Source organism: Camelina sativa, chromosome 3 (genome assembly GCF_000633955.1).
Source record: "Camelina sativa cultivar DH55 chromosome 3, Cs, whole genome shotgun sequence".
NCBI lineage: Eukaryota > Viridiplantae > Streptophyta > Magnoliopsida > Brassicales > Brassicaceae > Camelina > Camelina sativa.
In genome coordinates, this window is record NC_025687.1 from 1281387 (window position 1) to 1300014 (window position 18628).

The 18628-nt window shown below is 36.9% G+C and overlaps 5 protein-coding genes across 5 annotated transcripts; 3 read left to right on the forward strand and 2 right to left on the reverse strand.

Annotated features, from left to right (window-relative positions):
- LOC104761156 (putative E3 ubiquitin-protein ligase RING1b) lies at nt 552-3822 on the forward strand. The gene is made up of 10 exons (XM_010484194.2): nt 552-973; nt 1153-1210; nt 1613-1671; nt 1944-2025; nt 2105-2225; nt 2317-2358; nt 2462-2977; nt 3080-3187; nt 3308-3478; nt 3570-3822. Exons 1-10 carry the CDS (start codon nt 766-768, stop codon nt 3600-3602), a joined length of 1398 nt encoding a protein of 465 aa, XP_010482496.1. The 5' UTR covers nt 552-765; the 3' UTR covers nt 3603-3822.
- On the reverse strand, nt 3854-8598 carry LOC104761166 (protein TPX2-like). Its single transcript, XM_010484204.2, has 19 exons — nt 8309-8598; nt 7940-8028; nt 7670-7839; nt 7354-7575; nt 7154-7250; nt 6955-7068; nt 6764-6877; nt 6515-6667; nt 6363-6425; nt 6176-6256; nt 5924-6085; nt 5708-5839; nt 5542-5622; nt 5328-5447; nt 5075-5241; nt 4870-4978; nt 4721-4780; nt 4290-4384; nt 3854-4195 (listed from the first exon to the last, which is right to left on the reverse strand). The coding sequence occupies exons 1-19, from the start codon at nt 8475-8477 to the stop codon at nt 4066-4068; spliced, it is 2328 nt and encodes a 775-aa protein (XP_010482506.1). The 5' UTR covers nt 8478-8598; the 3' UTR covers nt 3854-4065.
- On the forward strand, nt 13226-14896 carry LOC104761174 (zinc finger CCCH domain-containing protein 2-like). Its single transcript, XM_010484216.2, has one exon. It carries the CDS (start codon nt 13336-13338, stop codon nt 14533-14535), a length of 1200 nt encoding a protein of 399 aa, XP_010482518.1. The 5' UTR covers nt 13226-13335; the 3' UTR covers nt 14536-14896.
- LOC104761185 (ethylene-responsive transcription factor 10-like) lies at nt 16085-16942 on the reverse strand. The gene has a single exon (XM_010484227.2). It carries the CDS (start codon nt 16911-16913, stop codon nt 16281-16283), a length of 633 nt encoding a protein of 210 aa, XP_010482529.1. The 5' UTR covers nt 16914-16942; the 3' UTR covers nt 16085-16280.
- LOC104761195 (uncharacterized protein At4g28440-like) lies at nt 17339-18572 on the forward strand. The gene is made up of 2 exons (XM_010484237.2): nt 17339-17702; nt 18204-18572. Exons 1-2 carry the CDS (start codon nt 17471-17473, stop codon nt 18395-18397), a joined length of 426 nt encoding a protein of 141 aa, XP_010482539.1. The 5' UTR covers nt 17339-17470; the 3' UTR covers nt 18398-18572.

Below are 18628 nucleotides of genomic sequence, written 5' to 3' on the forward strand. Positions count from 1 at the left end.
AGAAATCAAGCACTAAGTTTCAATGTTTTGAATAAGTAACTTACAAATAAGAAGAAAAAAATGAAGTAACAATAGAAAACAATATGTATTAGCTTAGAAATATTTACGAAAATTTTTATGGTCAAATTCTTTGAAATAATTTTTTATATTTGTCTTTTACAGAGAAATAAATCTAAATAAGTATGTGATATCTGATTCTGGATTGACCAATGGTAAACGTGATCCACTTTCGCAAGTGAATCATGTCCTTTAATTCTGATTACCTTTGGTAATTGGATGATATGTGCGTTTCAGAAATACATATTTTACTTTTCAATCCAAATATACGGAGAAATTATGATAAACATCTGAATTTTTTAGATGCATTTGTCCAATCCAAAAATAGATATGTAATCAGGAGGATTTTAGAAAGAAATATAAGATGTTTGAGTAAAAGAATTTAATATAAGGGATCTAACTGTAATTTTTCCGTTTTTATTGCCAAATGATCTAAATATAAATTAGTAAGATAAGAAAAAAGATTATAAAAATAATACAAAGTTGTGTGTTTGCCAAAAGGTAAAGAAGTTTCTCTATTGCTTCTTCGTCCTCCTTCCTTTCTTCTCCTTCTCTCTTCCCACCGATAGGCACCGAACCAAAGCAACCAAGGACGAAGAAAAAAAAAATATATAAGAAACCCCTCAAGAGAGAGATACGTAGAGGGAGAGATAGAAAGGTGAAAGCTTTATTTTATTGTTATCAAGATCACTGTATCAACAACCAACAATGCCTGCTTTGAAGAACTTGTCCGCCGCCGATGAAGAGTACGACCAACTGGGTCGGAACTCAGAAGCTGACAGATTCAATCCCGAAGCCAACGAGACAGGAGGAGATCCGGAGAAAATGGATGACAAGGACGGAAGTGGAGATGCGGAAGACGACGTGAAACGTGACCAAGTAGAAGCAGAGGATGAAGAAGAAGCGTTAGAAGAAGGTAAAAGTTTCGTTTTTTCTTTTTTTTTTTGCTGTTGTTTTGTTTGTCGTGTAAGGATACGTATGTGAGGTATATGAATCAAATCGATGCGTATGTGAGTATGTGAGTATGTGTGTGTGTGTGTGTTAACATGGAAGTGATCGATTTCTTTAATTGGTACTTGTTTGAAAATTTTTCAGATTCTAAGGAAAGAAGTAAGTCTTATTCAGGAGGAGAGCAATCACAATCAGATTCAGAGTAACAATTCTTTTCCCTCTTGAGATTTTCTGATGATTGGTTTCACTGTTGTATTGTATTTGATGGGTTTTAACCGGAACTAGTGGCTCTCTTTTGTTTATATTCTTTAAAGTTTGTGTTTTGTTCTTTGATCCCATTATGCATTGTTTGGTTCTTGCTTGCATGTTATAGTCACTGTCGTGTTTCTTCCCGAAATCACAAATTATTTAGCTCTCGTAGAAGAATAAATTCTCGAGTGCCTAGTTTTGATCTGTAGTAACGGTGAATATGACATTGTACAAGGTTAATCATGAGACGATTTCTCGTCCAATTGACTTGAGCTTTATGTGTTGATGAGTCTCCTCGTCTTAGCTTAACATCGTTTTTTTCAACTAAAATCGGACCTGTTGTTTTCTCTTGCAGATATGTAGATATTGATCTAGCGGATATCCGTAGGGACGTGCAATGCTCCATATGTTTAGGTGCCTGCTCTACTTCTTCCGGGACCATTATTGTGAATGTTGACTACCAACTAGGAAAATCAGGCTTCAGCTACTATCATCAACTGACATAAATAAAGTCATTATAAAAGAATCTAGTGTTGCACAAGTTTGTTGTTTAGATTGTTCTTGGGTTGTCAACTTTTCTCATGCATAGTCGTGTTTTTACATAACCATTCATTCTATATTGGATCAACTCTGTTACTGCAGTTTACTAAATTTGACTAATGCGAGTATTGGTTTTCATCTTCTAGGAATTATAAGGAAAACAAGGACTGTGATGGAATGTCTCCACCGGTTTTGCCAAGAGTGCATTGATAAGTCAATGAGATTGGGGTATGTTTTCCATTTGCATGTTTAGCATTATTTTAGGGAGCCTATTCTCGGTTATACTAACTGGCATATACATTTTCAGGAACAATGAGTGTCCTACTTGCAGGAAACATTGTGCAAGCCGACGCTCTTTAAGAGACGACCCAAACTTTGATGCTTTTATAGCAACTTTGTTCAAAGATATTGATAAATATGAGAAGGAGGTGAAGGATTAACATTTTTCCTCTTCAACTGTTTTAGACTAGGTTACTTATGAGAGATTACTGATGTATTATGCCTTTCAATTTTGTTCAGGAATTGGCTTTTAGTCAAGATGACGAGACTCGTAATAAGCAGGTCAGTAACCCGAGGCATGGCCTCATAAGAGTAACTCACTTAGGTATATCAAATGATTCTATGGTGAATAAATGATCTGTGCATCATTGTTCTTCTTTTCTAGATTCAAGCATCTATAGCTCGAGTATCACAACGACAGTCTTCAGCCCTTGCAAAAAAAAAGTCTTCTGGTAAAGATGCAGCAGTCTTATCGAGATCCCGACGTAGTGCTAGTGGCTCTAGAAGAAGAAGGAACTGCAGAAACATGGAACAGGATACATCAGAAGCCCATGATGATGATGATCAAGACAACGAAGGAGGCAAAGATTCTTCTTCAGATGAGCCTTGTGCCCCGCAGAGAAAACGGAGAAAGCGCTCTAGAACTCAGCCTTCTTCTTCAGCTGCAAACAACAACGATAACTGCGCAGGTAATGGTACAGAGAAGGCGCATCATAGGGACAGCAGAGGAAGATCACCTGGGCTTGTGTGGAATGCGGAAATGCTTGCATGGGGAAGAGGCGGTACACGGAGTAACACGAGGCAAGGACATAATAACCACCAGGGAGCTAGTAGTAAGAGGAATGCTCGCTTGAATAGACTTGTGGAATATCTCGGGAGCTTAGAGGGTAACAGTGTCGAGGTAACAAAAGATTATGCTCTTTGTTGACCAGTGTTATGATTTATAGTTAATAACTAATGACAAATGTTGGTTTTTGAAAAACATAAAAAAACTGTTCTGCAGTTGGATATTACTCTTAAGCTTATCTCGCTGGATGCAAAATCTTTACCAGACTTAGTTCAGCCATATCTTCGTTGCCGACCTACTTTGCTGGTAAAACAACTCTGCGAAGTGAGTTCTCTCCCTCTGCTATTATAGTCTTGGAGTCTCCACTTGTGGGGATGAGAGGAGAAACCAAATCTGTTGCAATGACATGGATCTTGATACTTATATTATCTGAATGTTGAACAGTATGTGGCTCGCCAGATGCAATTGAAGGTTGAAGAGGTTGAATTGTTGGTGTCTAAGGAAGGGGATAAGGAAATTGGGAATCAGACCTCAACAGAGAAGATGCAAAGTCTTAAAGATGATGAGACCCTGGCAATGCTAAAAGTTGATTGCATTTCGAACCATGGAGATACGGTACTGTCATCTAACCCAAATCTAGAAATATGTATCTCGCTGTGGTGCCTTCTGAAACTTTCCTTTGTTTGATTTTTTTTTTCTTCTTCAGATTGTAGTGTACCGCCAAAAGAAAATCGGATAGAAGAGGTTGGATGGAGCAAGTGTATATGATGAAGGAATTAGACTGTTATGCTCTTGCTTGGTTTCTCAGTTTCCTTTTTAGCCATTGTTTCATATATTTTTCCCCCAGTTTAAATAATCTTGAGAATCAGGAGGACACATAAGACAATGATATGTACTGCTAGTCTGCTACTATTCTATACTAGTAAAGTACATAATATATATTTGGCTGTTTTATGCTCTAGCTCAGTCGTCATTTTAGTCATGGACCAATTTTTATATAATAATGAATCTTTTTTTCCATTATAATAAACTTGAGAATCAAGATGGATACATAAGACAATGTACTATATCAGTAAGTACTAAGAACACACAGGAAAAATTAGTACCGAATCAATTTACAAAGGGAATGTAGGTTCAAGCGTTCATGAACATTTCAGGCTGCTTCTGCTTCAGAATTTTTTTGCTGCAAACAACTACCTCAACTACCTCATCTGACCAGCAGATGCGCTGGTAGCTGCAGACACAGTTGGTCGAGCCATCATGGTTCTTCTCTCGGTTCTTTTAATCACTCTAAGATTGGGTGATTTTGGTTTTGTGGTCCCCTTGTTGGACCTGTTACATGAAGTTTTTTTTTATCAGTAGGAGGATTACAAAAACGCAAAGAGAAGATTGGTTCTATTAAATCTGTTTTTGAGTTGGAACTTACTTCTGAGGTAAGAAGGGTTTGTTGAAGTTAGGCACAGGTCTAGCATGAGGAACCATTGTCTTTCTCATTTGCTTCAGAGCTCTCTCTTCTTCCACCTGACACAAAATTGGCAGGTATTATCAATCTTTGACCAAGGTTTATGAGGGGTATCTATGCAAGTTAAGCGGGTATTATCAATCTTTGACCAAGGTTAAGCGGGGTATCTATGCAAGTTAAGCGGGTATTATCAATCTTTGACCAAGGTTAAGCGGGGTATCTATGCAAGTTAAGCGGGTATTATCAATCTTTGACCAAGGTTAAGCGGGGTATCTATGCAAGTTAAGCGGGTATTATCAATCTTTGACCAAGGTTTATGAGGGGTTATGCAACAAACCCTTCACGGTAATGTATACCATTTTTGCAAGTTAAGCGGGTGAATAAATAATGCATACCATTTTTGCAGCTTCACTCTCTTCACGGTATCTCTTGTACTGATTCTCCTTCTCTTTGATCTGGTTCCAAATAGAATGGACATATTCATCAATTTCAGAGGTTATTGAAAAGCATTCTTTTGTCTGCTAAAATGACTGCAAAATCTTACTTTATGATCAAAGTCTGCTCGCTCAACAGCTCGATGCTCGACATGAAGATTGAACTCCTGAATTTCTGTGAGGGGCATTCGTACTTTCTCTGGAACAGGTATTGGGTCCCTGAGGGATCAAAGCAAATTGTGAGCACTTTGAAAACGTTGATAAAGTAAGTTTCTGGGAGATAAAACAAATAGTAAAAAGGGGCTGGTCGCTTACTCTTTTATAACTGGTTGTGCTTTGAAGAGCCTCTTCTGGGCCTCTTCTCTCTCCATTCTCTTCCTCTCTTCCATTTCCCTTCGTAGTTCCTCTTCGTGCCTTACTAAACTCTCTAACTGGAACGGTTCTGGTTGTGTGCATTGCTTAGGTTCTGGTTTTGGTGGTACCTGAGAGTTGGAAAACGTTAATGTCAACACCATCCATCCCTTTCGCAATTCAAAAAATAAGAAGTTTAGGATGTGCGTGTGCATACCACTGGATAATCCGTCGTGTAAGGATAAGGGTTTGCCTTTGGAACCCTTGCCTTTTCATCTCCTATTTTTTTATGTACGAGCTCCATAAAAAATTTCTTCTCTTTCTCAGCACCTCGTTCCTGGATTCCAAAAGTAGTTTTAGAAGAACGGTCATTAAAGATTGGTAGCAAGTCACTTTGACCTTAAAGAAGAGGTTGTTCATTGTTCACATACCTCTGTCCTAAGATTGAAGGGGTTTGGAGCAGTGTTCCTTGGTAGAGGCTTTTCATGGAAAGATTCGGAATTCAATGAGAGCTGACAAGAAAAAAGTTGTGTCAAACACCTAAATAACTAAAGAAGACTTGCATAGAGCGGGTTCGGTACGTTAGTTGAAACATACCTTGTCGAATATATCCAAGACAGAATCTGGTCGTGATATCCTCTCATCTGTCGCAAAGTGAAACTCTTGAGGTATCGTTATGTGTTTCTTGGTGTTACAAAAGATGCCCATCTCTCCTTTACTTTCAAATATCTGGGTGATTTGATGCAATTCCAAGTTAGATTAAGAGAGAGAAAATGAAATAAACAGTATTAAACTACACCTCTTAAGTAGTACCTTTTTGTTCAAAGATTTTGCTTTAAATTTTGGTGCCTTCTCTAGTTCCTCTTGCTCAAGTTCCGCTGTAGTTTTTGCTTTAGTAGGACGAGCTCTTAACATTGTTTGGAGCACAGGGCACTTTGGTTCAGTAAGGTGAGGCCTCCAATCATTATGCTGCGTCTGAGGAAAACAGAGGCATATCAGATGGCATGGAAACAACTAACCAATTATGCATTACAACTTATCTGGGGGTGAGAAGAAACTTTATACCTGCTTAGACACTTCCGTTGAAGCTACTGAAGAGGACTCTGCATGATGGTTAGCCCTTGCCATTGTTTGAAGATGAAACTCCTGCAACAGTAAGAAAATGAGATCGTTTGTAGATTGATAAAACAGATTCATTAAGCTATGAGTCTCTTCTAAAGTGATGATACTCTTTGATGGGTGGGGTATCTACCTGAAATTCTGGCAGATGTGGTGTACTTCTTTGTGGCGCAGGCAAAGCTGGAGCTGCCAAAATCTGCATCAAATCACAGAACGCATTGGTTTTGTTTAGTTTTCTATTTCTACAATAAAAATATTACCTCGGTGGAACTAGATGCTCATTACCTTCTTGTTCACAGGTCGAGCTTTAAACTTGGGAATCTTTGCCAACATCTCTTCCTCAAGTTCTGCACTGCTCTTAACTCTCAAAGGACGAGCTCGTTGGGATGTCACAAATTCGGGTTCCTTCGGTCTTGTCAGTGTCAGCTTAGGTCGATTCTGGACAAGGAAAAGAGTACCATCCGGAAATTTAGTCAAAGATATAAAAAGACACGAGGCAAGTAAAGGAATCAGAGAGTTTTGATTGTTTATTACCTGTGGAACAGAAGTGTTGGCGTGAGGCAATGACAAGCCTCGGGTGCTTGTTTGGAACTTCTTCATCAGTTCAGCAGTTGAAACAAAAGGTGCTATTTGCTCACGGACATAAACCTTAAGAAATGAAAACAAGAGTTGAGAGGTCTGTCTGACAATAAAATTTATTGAAGCAACACTGATGCAAGACGTACCTTTCTATTCTCCTTTGGAGTATGCTTCGTGACTGAAGGGCATACGTTGAAACCGGTGTTTACAAGACCTTCTCTTGTCTTGTGGAGCAGAGTTGTTGGCTTTGGATTGAGAATCTAGATAAATCAATGAAGAAAAAGTTTCAGTCATGCAAGTAAGATATGGAATGAAAGGTTGCTGATTCTGAACAATTTGGCTCACCTGTCTTGATTTACCATCATCAAGCTTTTGCCTTTTGATGGCTTGGTTTTCCTGAATCAGATTGGTAGTGCTAACTATGTTTCTAACACTCGTTTCCCTGCAGTGAAGCAATCAAAACACACCAAAAAACAAAAACTATTACAAGAGGAACGTGAAACCAGAACTGGGGTATGAGAATGGTCATTAAGAATGTTAGCTACCTTTTCACACTTTTCTGATGACTGCCTTTGGGTTGAGACAACTGTAACTGGTTTTTGGGCCTAAGAGCAGATGGGTTTTTCAGGAGACTAGCAATCTTTCTAGCAGTTTGCTGCTTCTTAAGGTCCATCGACTTTCCTCCTTTAGAGAAATGCATCGGTGGTTTGGGTGTGCAAGCAGGAGGAATGTTCTCCTTGTCTTGAGTCTGCTCAGTCTTCGCATTACTGTTGAATGAACAAAGAAGAGATAGCATTAGAATTCGCTCTCGGTTCAAATTAAGAACGATACACAATCTCGAAGAGAAGGACGACAAAGAACCTGTGGTCGTGAGATGAATCTGTGGTCGTCTTGTTGTCGATCTTCTCTTCATCCTTGAAAGTGTCATGAGACGGCTTAACTGTGGTTGCTACAGTAGGAGTAATTAGTTCTTTCTTGGACTCAGAAGGCTGTGATTGTGAGGAGATAGTTGCAGCAACGGGCTCTTTAGCCTGCAAACAATCAGAATGATTAAAAAAGGTTGAATCTTTCCTGCTTGTAATGAATGGATAATAAATAAATCAGTGATGATGATTGAAAGAAAAAAAAAACCTTGAGCGGAATCTCTTCATCTTCTTCATTGAAGTTGCACATAGTCTCTACCTTGAATGATCTCCTTGCTTTGATTTTAGGAACCGAAGCTGCACACATTAGAAAGATCGAGATCACACAGTGAAATCCTAATCTCGATTCTCAGAACACAAATCGGTAAACCCTAAATTTCATTCACTATGATGTCCACAAAACTGAGATCGAATCAGAAAACCAATAATCAGAGATCTGAGAAAACCGATAGTATCACCCAATTAATTCCGAAACCAAATTTAACCCTAATCAACGCAATTCTCAGATTCAGCATCAATAAACCCTAAAATTGAAATCAAAATCAAATTAAAGAGAAGAGAAGGAAAAGAAACTAACGAGAAGGAGCGCAGCTTAACGCAGATTGAAACCAAAGCTCTGCTCGGCGAGACTCATCTTCCGTCTCTCCATTTATGAAATCAAACCACCGCGGCGCTAAGAACTCATATGTCTCATCAATCATCGTCGTCACAACACTACCAATTGATTCCTCCGCCGGCGCGTCCATACTAAAACCACAGAACTAGTAGAGAGCGTGAGAGAGAGAGAGAGGAGCGTTTTGTTTTTTGGGTTTCTTGGGTCCTTCTTTTACAGAGAGGGGAATGTTGTAATCAGAACTAAAAAGGAATAAGGAGATCACTAACGGTCATATAAATTTTTTGAATAATGGGCTTCTCTTAACGTCCCTTTTTTTTTTTTCCTTTTTTCTTTTTTTTCTTTTTCTTTGTTCTCTGTATCGGTCTCTTGTTCTCTCTAACGGCTATATTTCTCTCACGCTCTCGCGTATCTTTTTTTTTTATTCCCATCCTTGAAACTATGTCGTTTCGTAGTTTTTTCCTTTATGTATATATTTATTTATCCACTAACGTGTTCCATAGATTTTAAATGGTGATCCGATCCATTAGAGCTAAATCAATACTATATTATCCAATTAAATTTGATGGACGAAATGAATGTGGATCAATCCACCTAATGTTTTAGTTTTAATTTAGCAGTTTAACATTATCAGACCATCGTTATCATTGTAATACACTCATCATCATACCACCACTAACCTACCATAACCACCATCATATAGGTAACAATATAACCATCAGCATAATTATGTACTTATTCGACACCTGATCTTGATTCGTTTAGGCAACGTGAATAATATGAAATCCGATAATTAGTTTTTTTTATGGAGAAGAAACTATAGTATATTATTTTTATTTATTTTATACCTTTAATTTATCAAGGACAAAAAAAAACTATATTTATTTACAGGAAACAAATTCAAATGACTAAATGGTCCAAACTCAAAACTATACACGTTTGGTAACTTCCTTACGATCTATTTTAGTCCCATAACTAATATTTGATTTGAATTACTTCAGATCCTTATAGGAAAAGCAAGTGATTTCATTTGACTTGTCCGAATTTCAAAGGAATTTTCATCCACAATTCAACATTCTACATTTATATCGGAACTGACGATTAATAGTTCTCTTCTTCCTTTTTGCTATATATTCCAAAATATAATCACACACCTACTCTTAAGGTTTGAAAACGGGGGCTGGCGAAGTTACCACACTAATTAGGTTCAAATGATTCTTTCGTTGCACAGCTTGGAGTGGTTTGTCGAAATATAACTACTTTCTTTTCCAATATGATATTCTCCGATATGACTATGTATATAAAGTTTGTAAAAGAAATGAGAACAAAATAAAGACGTATTTTAGATAAAATATCTCTAATAAAATAAATGCTCGCGCTAAAATAAATACGCTCGCTAACAAATAAAGACGCTATATATGTTACGTTCGACCATCTCTTTTGTTCTTCTTTATGAAATAATTAATAAAAAAAATTACTAGCAAATGTTCAGAAAATAAATTAAATATCACGATGAACAAAAAAAGATCATTAACCCACTTAGCTGGTACATATATATCATCTTTAGTAGATTAGATATGATTTATCCATCAAAACTGTATTTACGTTTTTAATTATCTGTTCTCGTTTATTTCTGCTTTCTGGAATCGATAACTGATGATAAGTCATGAATGGGAAATGGACAAAGATGAATCAGATATTTTTATTATATGAAATGGGCCATTCCAATTTTTTTCACGACTAAGCTAAGTAAGTCATGGGTACAAAGTACAAACTCACCCAACAAAAAAAAAAAAATAAAAAATAAAAAAAAAAAAATCTCACAAAACTACCTTTAAAACTTGATTATTAATTCATTAATTTCGTTCAACTACAATTCCACCTTTAATTTACACTGTCTGTAAACGTTACCAAAAATAATAATGAAAAAATGACCGCAAACGAATCTTTATTCAAGCATTTATTTTCGATGAGATAGGTGGGCTAGCTAATCTTTTGAGTTTTGACTTTAACGTATGAGTTGTATTAAAGTGAGCCAAATTTTTATACTGTAAATTTATATAGATATCTTTGAGATGATTTATTTTGTTAATAAGTTGAAACTTGAAAGTCAGCAATTGAAAAGTGAGCGTGGTTAATTACACCGAAAAATGAGATATATTAAGGAATGACTACTTACCTGTTTTCATCAAAGTGATCATGTAATGCAATTAATATGAATATGAAAGTAAATACTTAAGAATTTTTGTTCTGTTGATCGGTACCGGTATCAAGAATGGTCCACATTTTACTAATAAAGTTTTCGGGATATATTGAGGTAGATAAGAATTTTCTTGAAAAAAAAAATTGAGTTAGGGTTTGATTTCATTAAATTTCAAATGTTATAAAACGTCCACATGGTGTACGCGTAATTAATTATTTTGAAGTTTAACAGCAAAAAATAAAGACAACAGACAACCTTTTCTATATATAGCCCTAGTATCATAGTAGGTCTTTGTCTTTCCATATCACAGTAAAAAAAAATATCATTCAACTCTCTTTCTCTCAATTAAAAAAGATGGAGGCGCCTAAAGATCTTCCAACCTATCCACCAAAAACTGAAGACAACGTGACTCGCAAGTCGCCGGAGTCTGATCACCACGAAATGCTGCTGTCTGTGAACTCGTGGGGTATAATAGAGAAGACGGATACAGACTCGCACAAAATAATAAAAAAATTGAAAAGTTATGTATTTTTTAGTTAGGTTATGTATTTAGTTTGAAAATGTGTTTACACTTTTAATTATAAAAACATATATGTGAAAATATTTTACTTATGTTTTATTCATATTTTATATATGTTTTGCTTATTTTTTGTTAATAACTATTCAACATTATAAAGAACCAAAAAAAACTAATTTGCTGTTATATATAAACAATCATACTTACAATTTATAGTTATATATATATATATATATATAGAATTTAATTTAAACTATACTCAATATATAAAAAAATTAAATAATTTATATATATAGATGATTTTATCATAGTTATAAAATAATATAAATATATAAACAATTAAAAACATTGTCTACGTATTTTATAGGTAACTATTTAATATATATAACCAAAATATGAATTTGTGGTTCATTTTTTTGCATTTTTTAATAAATCATTTATTTTCAGATTTTTATTAAAAGTATCTTACGAATTGAGATGTATATAACGTTGAAATCACGGGTATTTTACGAATTGAGATGTATATAACGTTGAAATCTCGGGGGCACAAGTTCAAACTTTTGCCGTCAAAACAATCGAATCGTTCCATGTAAAACACTAAGCACAAATTGAAAAGCTTTTGGATCATGTGGAAGTGGAACAATGGCGTACGTACGGACATAGACGATACCCCCAAATTAGATACCAAGAATGAAAGACCAGTCCAAAAACATTGAACTTACTCAAAACCTACAATTAATGTCTATAAATAACGAAAACAATGTTCTTTTTGCCATCGAAGTACTGTTATTAATTTGTCGTTTATTCTTTAAATGTAAATTACCGCTTTGATTTTATATTTGTTTTTGTCGTGATGCTATCCAATTCCATATGAAATTACACAAACGGTCTTAGTTTTGTTTAAAAGTTTTGGGTATAAAAGTTATAATATTTTTAAGTATACTTTATGAGTTGAAAAGTATTGTGAAGGTAGAAACCAAAAATGTCTTTGCTTCCATCAGAGCCACGCAACCAATGGAAAACGTGACACTTGTACATACACATGCACCAGTTTTTTAAGATACATACAAACCGAAAAAAACAAAATATAAGGAGTTAATATTAAATCATTTGTTATCCCCTGATAATTGGCGTACAAAATAGAAAACGTATTTCTTATACCTCTTTTGTATTTAATCTCGTGCATATCCTTTCTGTGTTGTAAAGTCTTCTTAGATTCGTTGTATGCAAGATATACTTTAAAAGCTTTATATAACATTTATTCAGATAATTATGCAATTGTATTATTGCAACTAGTTAGTTTTAGGTTTGTATCAGTTTCAAAACATGATTTTTTTCTTTTAAATTAAGAAGATACTAAAAAGTGTTCAACAAAATCATTATTTCTTCTCAAATGATAAAGAACGGTTTTATCTCCACATAAAAAGTCTAAGACTGTGAAATTATTTTGCTAAAAATAAAACAAGATAAGAATATAGTATTTGAATTTCCTTTTTTTCTTTACAACTATATTTGAATTTTCTTAAATTACTATTACATCGTTGCTTTTATATTATGTTCTTCAAACGTGATTGAACCTATACTCCGAGGGGATGAACCAAATTTAGTGTTTCTACCAATTAATTACTTTCCAACAATTTGCTCATTCAGTTGATATATATACTTTTTTCTAGAAACAGTAAGTCACAAATTACTTGGTAACAAACTAAAAGCCAAACTCATAATTTATAATAAATTTGTAATAAAGTTAGTTGTTATTTTCTCTTTACTTTCAATTATAATTTATACACTTCCATAGTTCCAACTTCCATCTAACAAAAAAAAAAAAGAAAAGTAAATTATATTTATGGATAATTAAGGGAGAGAGAAAGAGATGATGATGATGATGAAAACATAGGCACATGTGTTAGGTCTGAAGCAAGGAGAGCAAGGCAGCTCCTGCTTCTTTGCATGAAACCTCTCTCACACTCTTCTCTTATCTCGCCACGAACCCTCTCCCCCATACCCTCTCTCACACGACTCCCTTCCACTTTTCTTCTCTTGTCTTCTTCTTACATCTCATCAAAACACATATTTAATGTAATAATCCAAACCTAAACCAATATTTTAATATACGTTTTTAACTTATTCCCATGTCTGTATCTATGTTCAATCCCATATATATATATACACCACAATATCTCATCTTTCATCTTACACTCATCCGTCCATCTCTCAAACACCAAAACAATCACAAAACATATATAAGACACACAACTTACAGATCTCATCATGGATGTCGTTTGTACGGAACATCAAATGAGGAAACCAACGGTGGAGATACCTCCGAGGAAGCTTCTTTTATCATCCAAGAGTTTTCCGGCAGCGGATTCTTCATCCCCTCGTTCGCCGCGTAAACATAACTGGAACAAAAGCAACAAAATCACATCTGAACACGAGGAAGACAGTTTTAACAACGAAGACAACAATAACAAGGAGATTAAAGAGTACTGTTATGATTCCGACTCTGATGATCCTTACGCAAGTGATCATTTCCGGATGTTCGAATTCAAGATCCGACGTTGCACTCGTAGCCGAAGCCACGATTGGACTGACTGTCCTTTTGCTCATCCTGGAGAGAAAGCTCGCCGTCGTGATCCTCGTCGTTTTCAATACTCCGGTGAGGTGTGTCCTGAGTTTCGCCGTGGTGGTGACTGCAGCCGTGGAGATGACTGTGAGTTTGCTCATGGTGTCTTCGAGTGTTGGCTCCACCCTATTCGTTACCGTACTGAAGCTTGTAAAGACGGTAAACACTGCAAAAGAAAAGTCTGTTTCTTTGCTCATTCGCCACGTCAGCTTAGGGTTCTTCCACCCGAAAACGTTTCCGGCGGCTCAGGTTCGCCGTCTTCAGCGGCTAAGAATCCGTGTTGCCTGTTCTGTAGCAGCTCTCCGACGAGCACCCTTTTGGGTAATTTGTCTCATCTCTCACGTTCTCCGTCTCTGTCTCCACCTATGTCTCCGGCCCACAAAGCCGCTGCCTTTTCACGTCTGAGAAACCGCGCCGCCTCTGCCGTTTCAGCCGCTGCAGCCGCTGACTCAGTTAACTATAAAGACGTTTTGAGCGAGCTGGTGAACTCGTTGGATTCGATGAGCCTAGCGGAAGCGTTGCAGGTTACTTCTTCCTCGTCGCCGGTTACAACACCTGTTTCCGCAGCGGCTGCAGCGTTTGCCTCGTCCTGCGGTTTGAGCAATCAGCGTCTCCATCTCCAACAACAACAACCAAGTAGTCCTTTGCAATTTGCTCTTTCGCCTTCCACCCTAAGTTACCTAACCAACTCGCCTCGTGCAAACTTCTTCGGCGATGATTTCACTCCTCGACGGAGACAGATGAACGATTTCTCAACGGTTGCGGCGGTTAGGGACAAGACAAGTTTTGAGGATGGTTCTTGTGGTGACCCTGATCTAGGATGGGTCAATGATCTCTTGACTTGATTGATCGACGGTGAAGATTCGCCGAGAGGAGATCTGACTTTTGAGTATGTAAATTTCGGTGGAAGAGTTTTGATCACGTTCGCCTCATGATCAGATGGTGAAATAATCGGGTCGTACCGGTTTAGTCAAATTGGAGATTATTAATGTCTGTTCAAATTTGTTTTGAAGATTTTTTTTCTTACGAATTTCCACGGAAGCTAATTAAGAAGTGTCTTGTGTATTGGTCTTATTTCTTAGATTTTTCTCTTTTCTGATGGGATATTTTTACCAAATAATATGTTGAACTTGTAATATCTTAGCTTGTGGATTCGGATTGTGCAATATTCCACCATTTCTATATAAACCGATATCGTTTCTCTAATGTATACCTTGTTTGTTAAATTGTTAATTATTAGCGGATTCAAACAGTGTAGTTTTCACTATATCTTCATGATATTAAAGATTTAACTGATGGATTTTGTTTGTAGTTCAATAATATTAAGGTTTAAAACGTATAAACTTAGACGTTTTCGGCTTACACATTTTAAGTTTAACGACAATGGGTGAAAAAATGGAACATAATCTATGAAGTTCTCGAAAATGTTCTCTCCTCCTCAAACGTGTTATGTTTTATGAATAACGAACGTAATGCACAAACCTCGAATTATTTCGTCTCTCTCATCCTCTGACGTGTGATGTTTTGGTTGTGCTGGTAGACGAGAATATTTTTGTATAACGTTTCCGTTCAGATTAATATCACATCCTTGTTTAATTATTAAAAGTATAACCTGTGACGACAAGTTCTCCAATTGTTTCTTTGTTGGACACCACACGAAAGCCATTATTTTTTCATAGGAGGCATGTGTATGTGATTGACAGATGTACATGTTGAGACGTGTCCAGTGCATTATATTTTATGAGACACATACATTGCATGTATGGGAGCTACGAACATGTATTTCCTTTTTGTGGATTCTGGTCATTAATTATTGCTAGCTATAATAAACATAGATTACTCTTTACTAACGGAGATTCTCCAATCTCATGGAAGTTAAGAGAGCTTAGGAGAAAGAAGAAGATAAGATATTTCAATAACCAAAGTATGTTATTTTCTACTCATATGTTATTTTTACTCATATTCTAATAACATATGATGATGGAACACAAACATATATATACGTATATACATATTGTCATGATGTGTAAGAGATGTTTAGATCGATTTGTCATTGTACTATTGAATATCTATCATTTAACAAATGTTAGACTTCTTTTTTCGTTTGATTATATTTAACCTTTTCTCCTATATATAGCACACAATCGAAAAGGCCGGGGGGTACGTTTGTGTGGGGAATCAGAGATGCCTCATCACAGCAACGTGAGAGAGCGTGGGTAGGTAAAAGACAAGAAGTAAGATAGTTTTGTTGCTCCATGCGTCATTGTGACGACGAAAAGCACACGAGCCACCTACCTGACACTAAAACCTCATCACCCGATCAACACGAAGCCCAATGGTAAAGACTTATTAGGATAAGAAGTCGTCTCAAAAAATTCATACATGCATTATCGAAAAGGGGCAAATGATAAAACCAATACTTATTCTCGCTTCTACATTTCATCTTTAAAGTTTAACAGACCAATAGACAATGAATATCTACCCAATAAAAAGTACAGACAAAAAAGAAGAGCCATACAATAATCAACAGTACAAAGTTCGCCAAGAAAACAACTGAAAAAAGGATAATTTGTTAATATCGAATTGACATTTAGGCACCTAAGTTAAGGTCTAGATTCAGGTTACCATCCACGGCTGAGTAAGACTCTGGCTCGACTTCCACGGCTGATGAAGACTCTGGCTCAACTTCCACGGGGGTTTCAAGACCAATACTCAACCCCATATCATTTGGTTCAAATCCGAGTGGATAAACTCGATCCAGCTCATCTCTCAACTCAATAGCCTCCGGCTGATCTAGGTAAAATCCAGCAACTGCTTCCGCTACAGCCGGAGACAAGACGTCCTGAGCGCCGGCATGCTCCGATAAGGAAAAGGTTATCTCGACGTCCCGAGCACCAGGTGGAATTGTCCTCTCAGGCACCGTTAAGGAAAGGGAGCTGTTGTTCACTGGCGTCACCAAAGCACCCCCGCCGTATCCGGGGAGAGAGAAGTTGGTTATTGCCTTGGAGCCACGAAACTCTCTTGCGGCGGAGTCGTAAGCTCTGGCTGCATCTTCCGCCGTCTTAAACGTCCCGAGCCACATCCGGTTCTTACTTATCGGATTACGGATCTCGGCTGCGTATTTTCCCCATGGTCTCTTCCTTACCCCTCTGTAGCGCACTTCTCTCACCACTTCTCTGCCGCCGGCGGCGTTGGTTACACTCTTTTGGTCCTGTGGAGTCATATTTTTGGTGGCGAGCGGATAATATTATAGTAAAGTATAGCGTTTTATAGGAGAAGTTGACGTAATCTCGTAAAAAAGGATAAAGTGAGAAAGAGATAGGAACAATGTCAACGTGGCGTCGCTTTGTCACTGAAGCGGACCCTTACTTGATAAGTGAAGATATACATTATTTTGTTTGCCCTAATACTCCTGTTGTACTGCGCTCCTGCTGACTTTGTTGTGCCCTTTGATACTTGGCGGCGGTGTCTCTCCAAATCGTTTATTTACTCTCTCTTTGGGCTTTGAAGGTTTTTTATTGCTCCTTTGGGCTTTTACATTAAAAATCCATCAAAAACGTAATTTTTTAATTATTAAAAAAAACGAAAATATTCTAACTGTAAAATGATTAGTTTCTATAATTTTCTCGTTTTGCTGCAGAGAGACACCCCACACCGTCGCCCCAATTTAAATACCACATTTGAAGAATCGAAACCCTACTACTAGTCACAAATCTAACTCCTTAAAAAAATTTTGAAAGAAAAAAAAAAAAAAAACCCTAAGGAATCCAAAATTACGCAATGTCGACGGCGGCGACTGTACCGAAGCGGAAACCAGTGTTTGTGAAGGTGGATCAGCTCAAACCAGGAACCAGCGGCCATAATCTGACCGTCAAAGTCGTTGAATCGAACCCCGTCAAAGCGGCCACTCGCAAAAGCTCCTTCACTCAGCAAGTTCGATCTTCTCGTATCGCTGAGTGCCTTATCGGCGACGATACTGGTTGCATTCTTTTCACTGCCCGCAACGATCAAGGTATAAATACAGAGACACAAGTCACAAAGTTTTAGTCTTTTAACGTTTTAGCTCTCTTGATTAAGAAGTTTTAGGCATCGTTTCTCTGTTTCAAAGGCGTTCACTTTTATTTCTCTGTTTCTGTATAAAAATACTCATCTTTTGAATTGCCGAAGCCTTTATTGGAACTGCTTCAACTTTTATACGTGGTTTGAAACCTCTGTGTTTGTGATGAGCTGTATCACTGGCTTTATAGAACTGTACATCACAGATTTCTCTCTGTTTTCACTGTCTTTGTCTCTTCATGGTTCATGTTTTTGCAAACTACAGTTGTGATGTTGAGAAGCGTTCTTGTATCAGGCTACTAGTTTGATGATAAATCTTACCTTTTTCAGATGTACTTGACATTCCCTTTACATAAATCTCTTTTCAGTCTGTAGATACTATATTCACCTCTTTTGTGTTAATGTAAATTTGTTGGATGTACTAATGATGTTCTCTTTTGGTGTTGCAAATGTGCAGTTGATCTAATGAAGACTGGTGCAACAGTGATTCTGAGGAATGCGAAGATCGATATGTTCAAGGACACAATGAGAATGGCTGTTGACAAATGGGGACGCATTGAAGTCACGGATCATGTTCCCTTTGCGGTTAATCTCAACAACAATCTTTCTCTGGTCGAGTATGAAGTGGTCAATGTACCTCTTTCGGACTAAATCCGAGAGTCTGTCTCTGCTTCTTTTGGTATTAGTTTAAATTTTCTGAGAACTCTCCAGGGCGGTTGGATTAGATTCAGTTATGATTGTTTAACCCGTTGGATTAGTTTTGAGACTAGATCGTGTAATTTTGGTCTTTGGATTTGATCTGAATAGTTTTATTCTCTTTGCCTTAGATCTTGTTTTTAAATTGGTATTGGTCATTTGGTTTCAGTCTTCTTAAAACACCCT

Bases quoted from the DNA above. Each gene is read 5' to 3' on its own strand.
- LOC104761166 (XM_010484204.2), bottom strand. From the start codon at position 8,477: ATGGACGCGCCGGCGGAGGAATCAATTGGTAGTGTTGTGACGACGATG. The intron at 6,257-6,362 runs GTAGATACCCCA...TTACTGTTGCAG, and splicing joins CACATCTGCCAGAATTTCAG to GAGTTTCATCTTCAAACAAT. The intron at 5,840-5,923 runs GTACTACTTAAG...CAAATCACCCAG, and splicing joins CAAAATCTTTGAACAAAAAG to ATATTTGAAAGTAAAGGAGA.
- LOC104761174 (XM_010484216.2), top strand. From the start codon at position 13,336: ATGGATGTCGTTTGTACGGAACATCAAATGAGGAAACCAACGGTGGAG.
- LOC104761195 (XM_010484237.2), top strand. From the start codon at position 17,471: ATGTCGACGGCGGCGACTGTACCGAAGCGGAAACCAGTGTTTGTGAAG. The intron at 17,703-18,203 runs GTATAAATACAG...GCAAATGTGCAG, and splicing joins CACTGCCCGCAACGATCAAG to TTGATCTAATGAAGACTGGT.
- LOC104761185 (XM_010484227.2), bottom strand. From the start codon at position 16,913: ATGACTCCACAGGACCAAAAGAGTGTAACCAACGCCGCCGGCGGCAGA.
- LOC104761156 (XM_010484194.2), top strand. From the start codon at position 766: ATGCCTGCTTTGAAGAACTTGTCCGCCGCCGATGAAGAGTACGACCAA. The intron at 2,026-2,104 runs GTATGTTTTCCA...ATACATTTTCAG, and splicing joins GATAAGTCAATGAGATTGGG to GAACAATGAGTGTCCTACTT. The intron at 2,978-3,079 runs GTAACAAAAGAT...ACTGTTCTGCAG, and splicing joins TAGAGGGTAACAGTGTCGAG to TTGGATATTACTCTTAAGCT.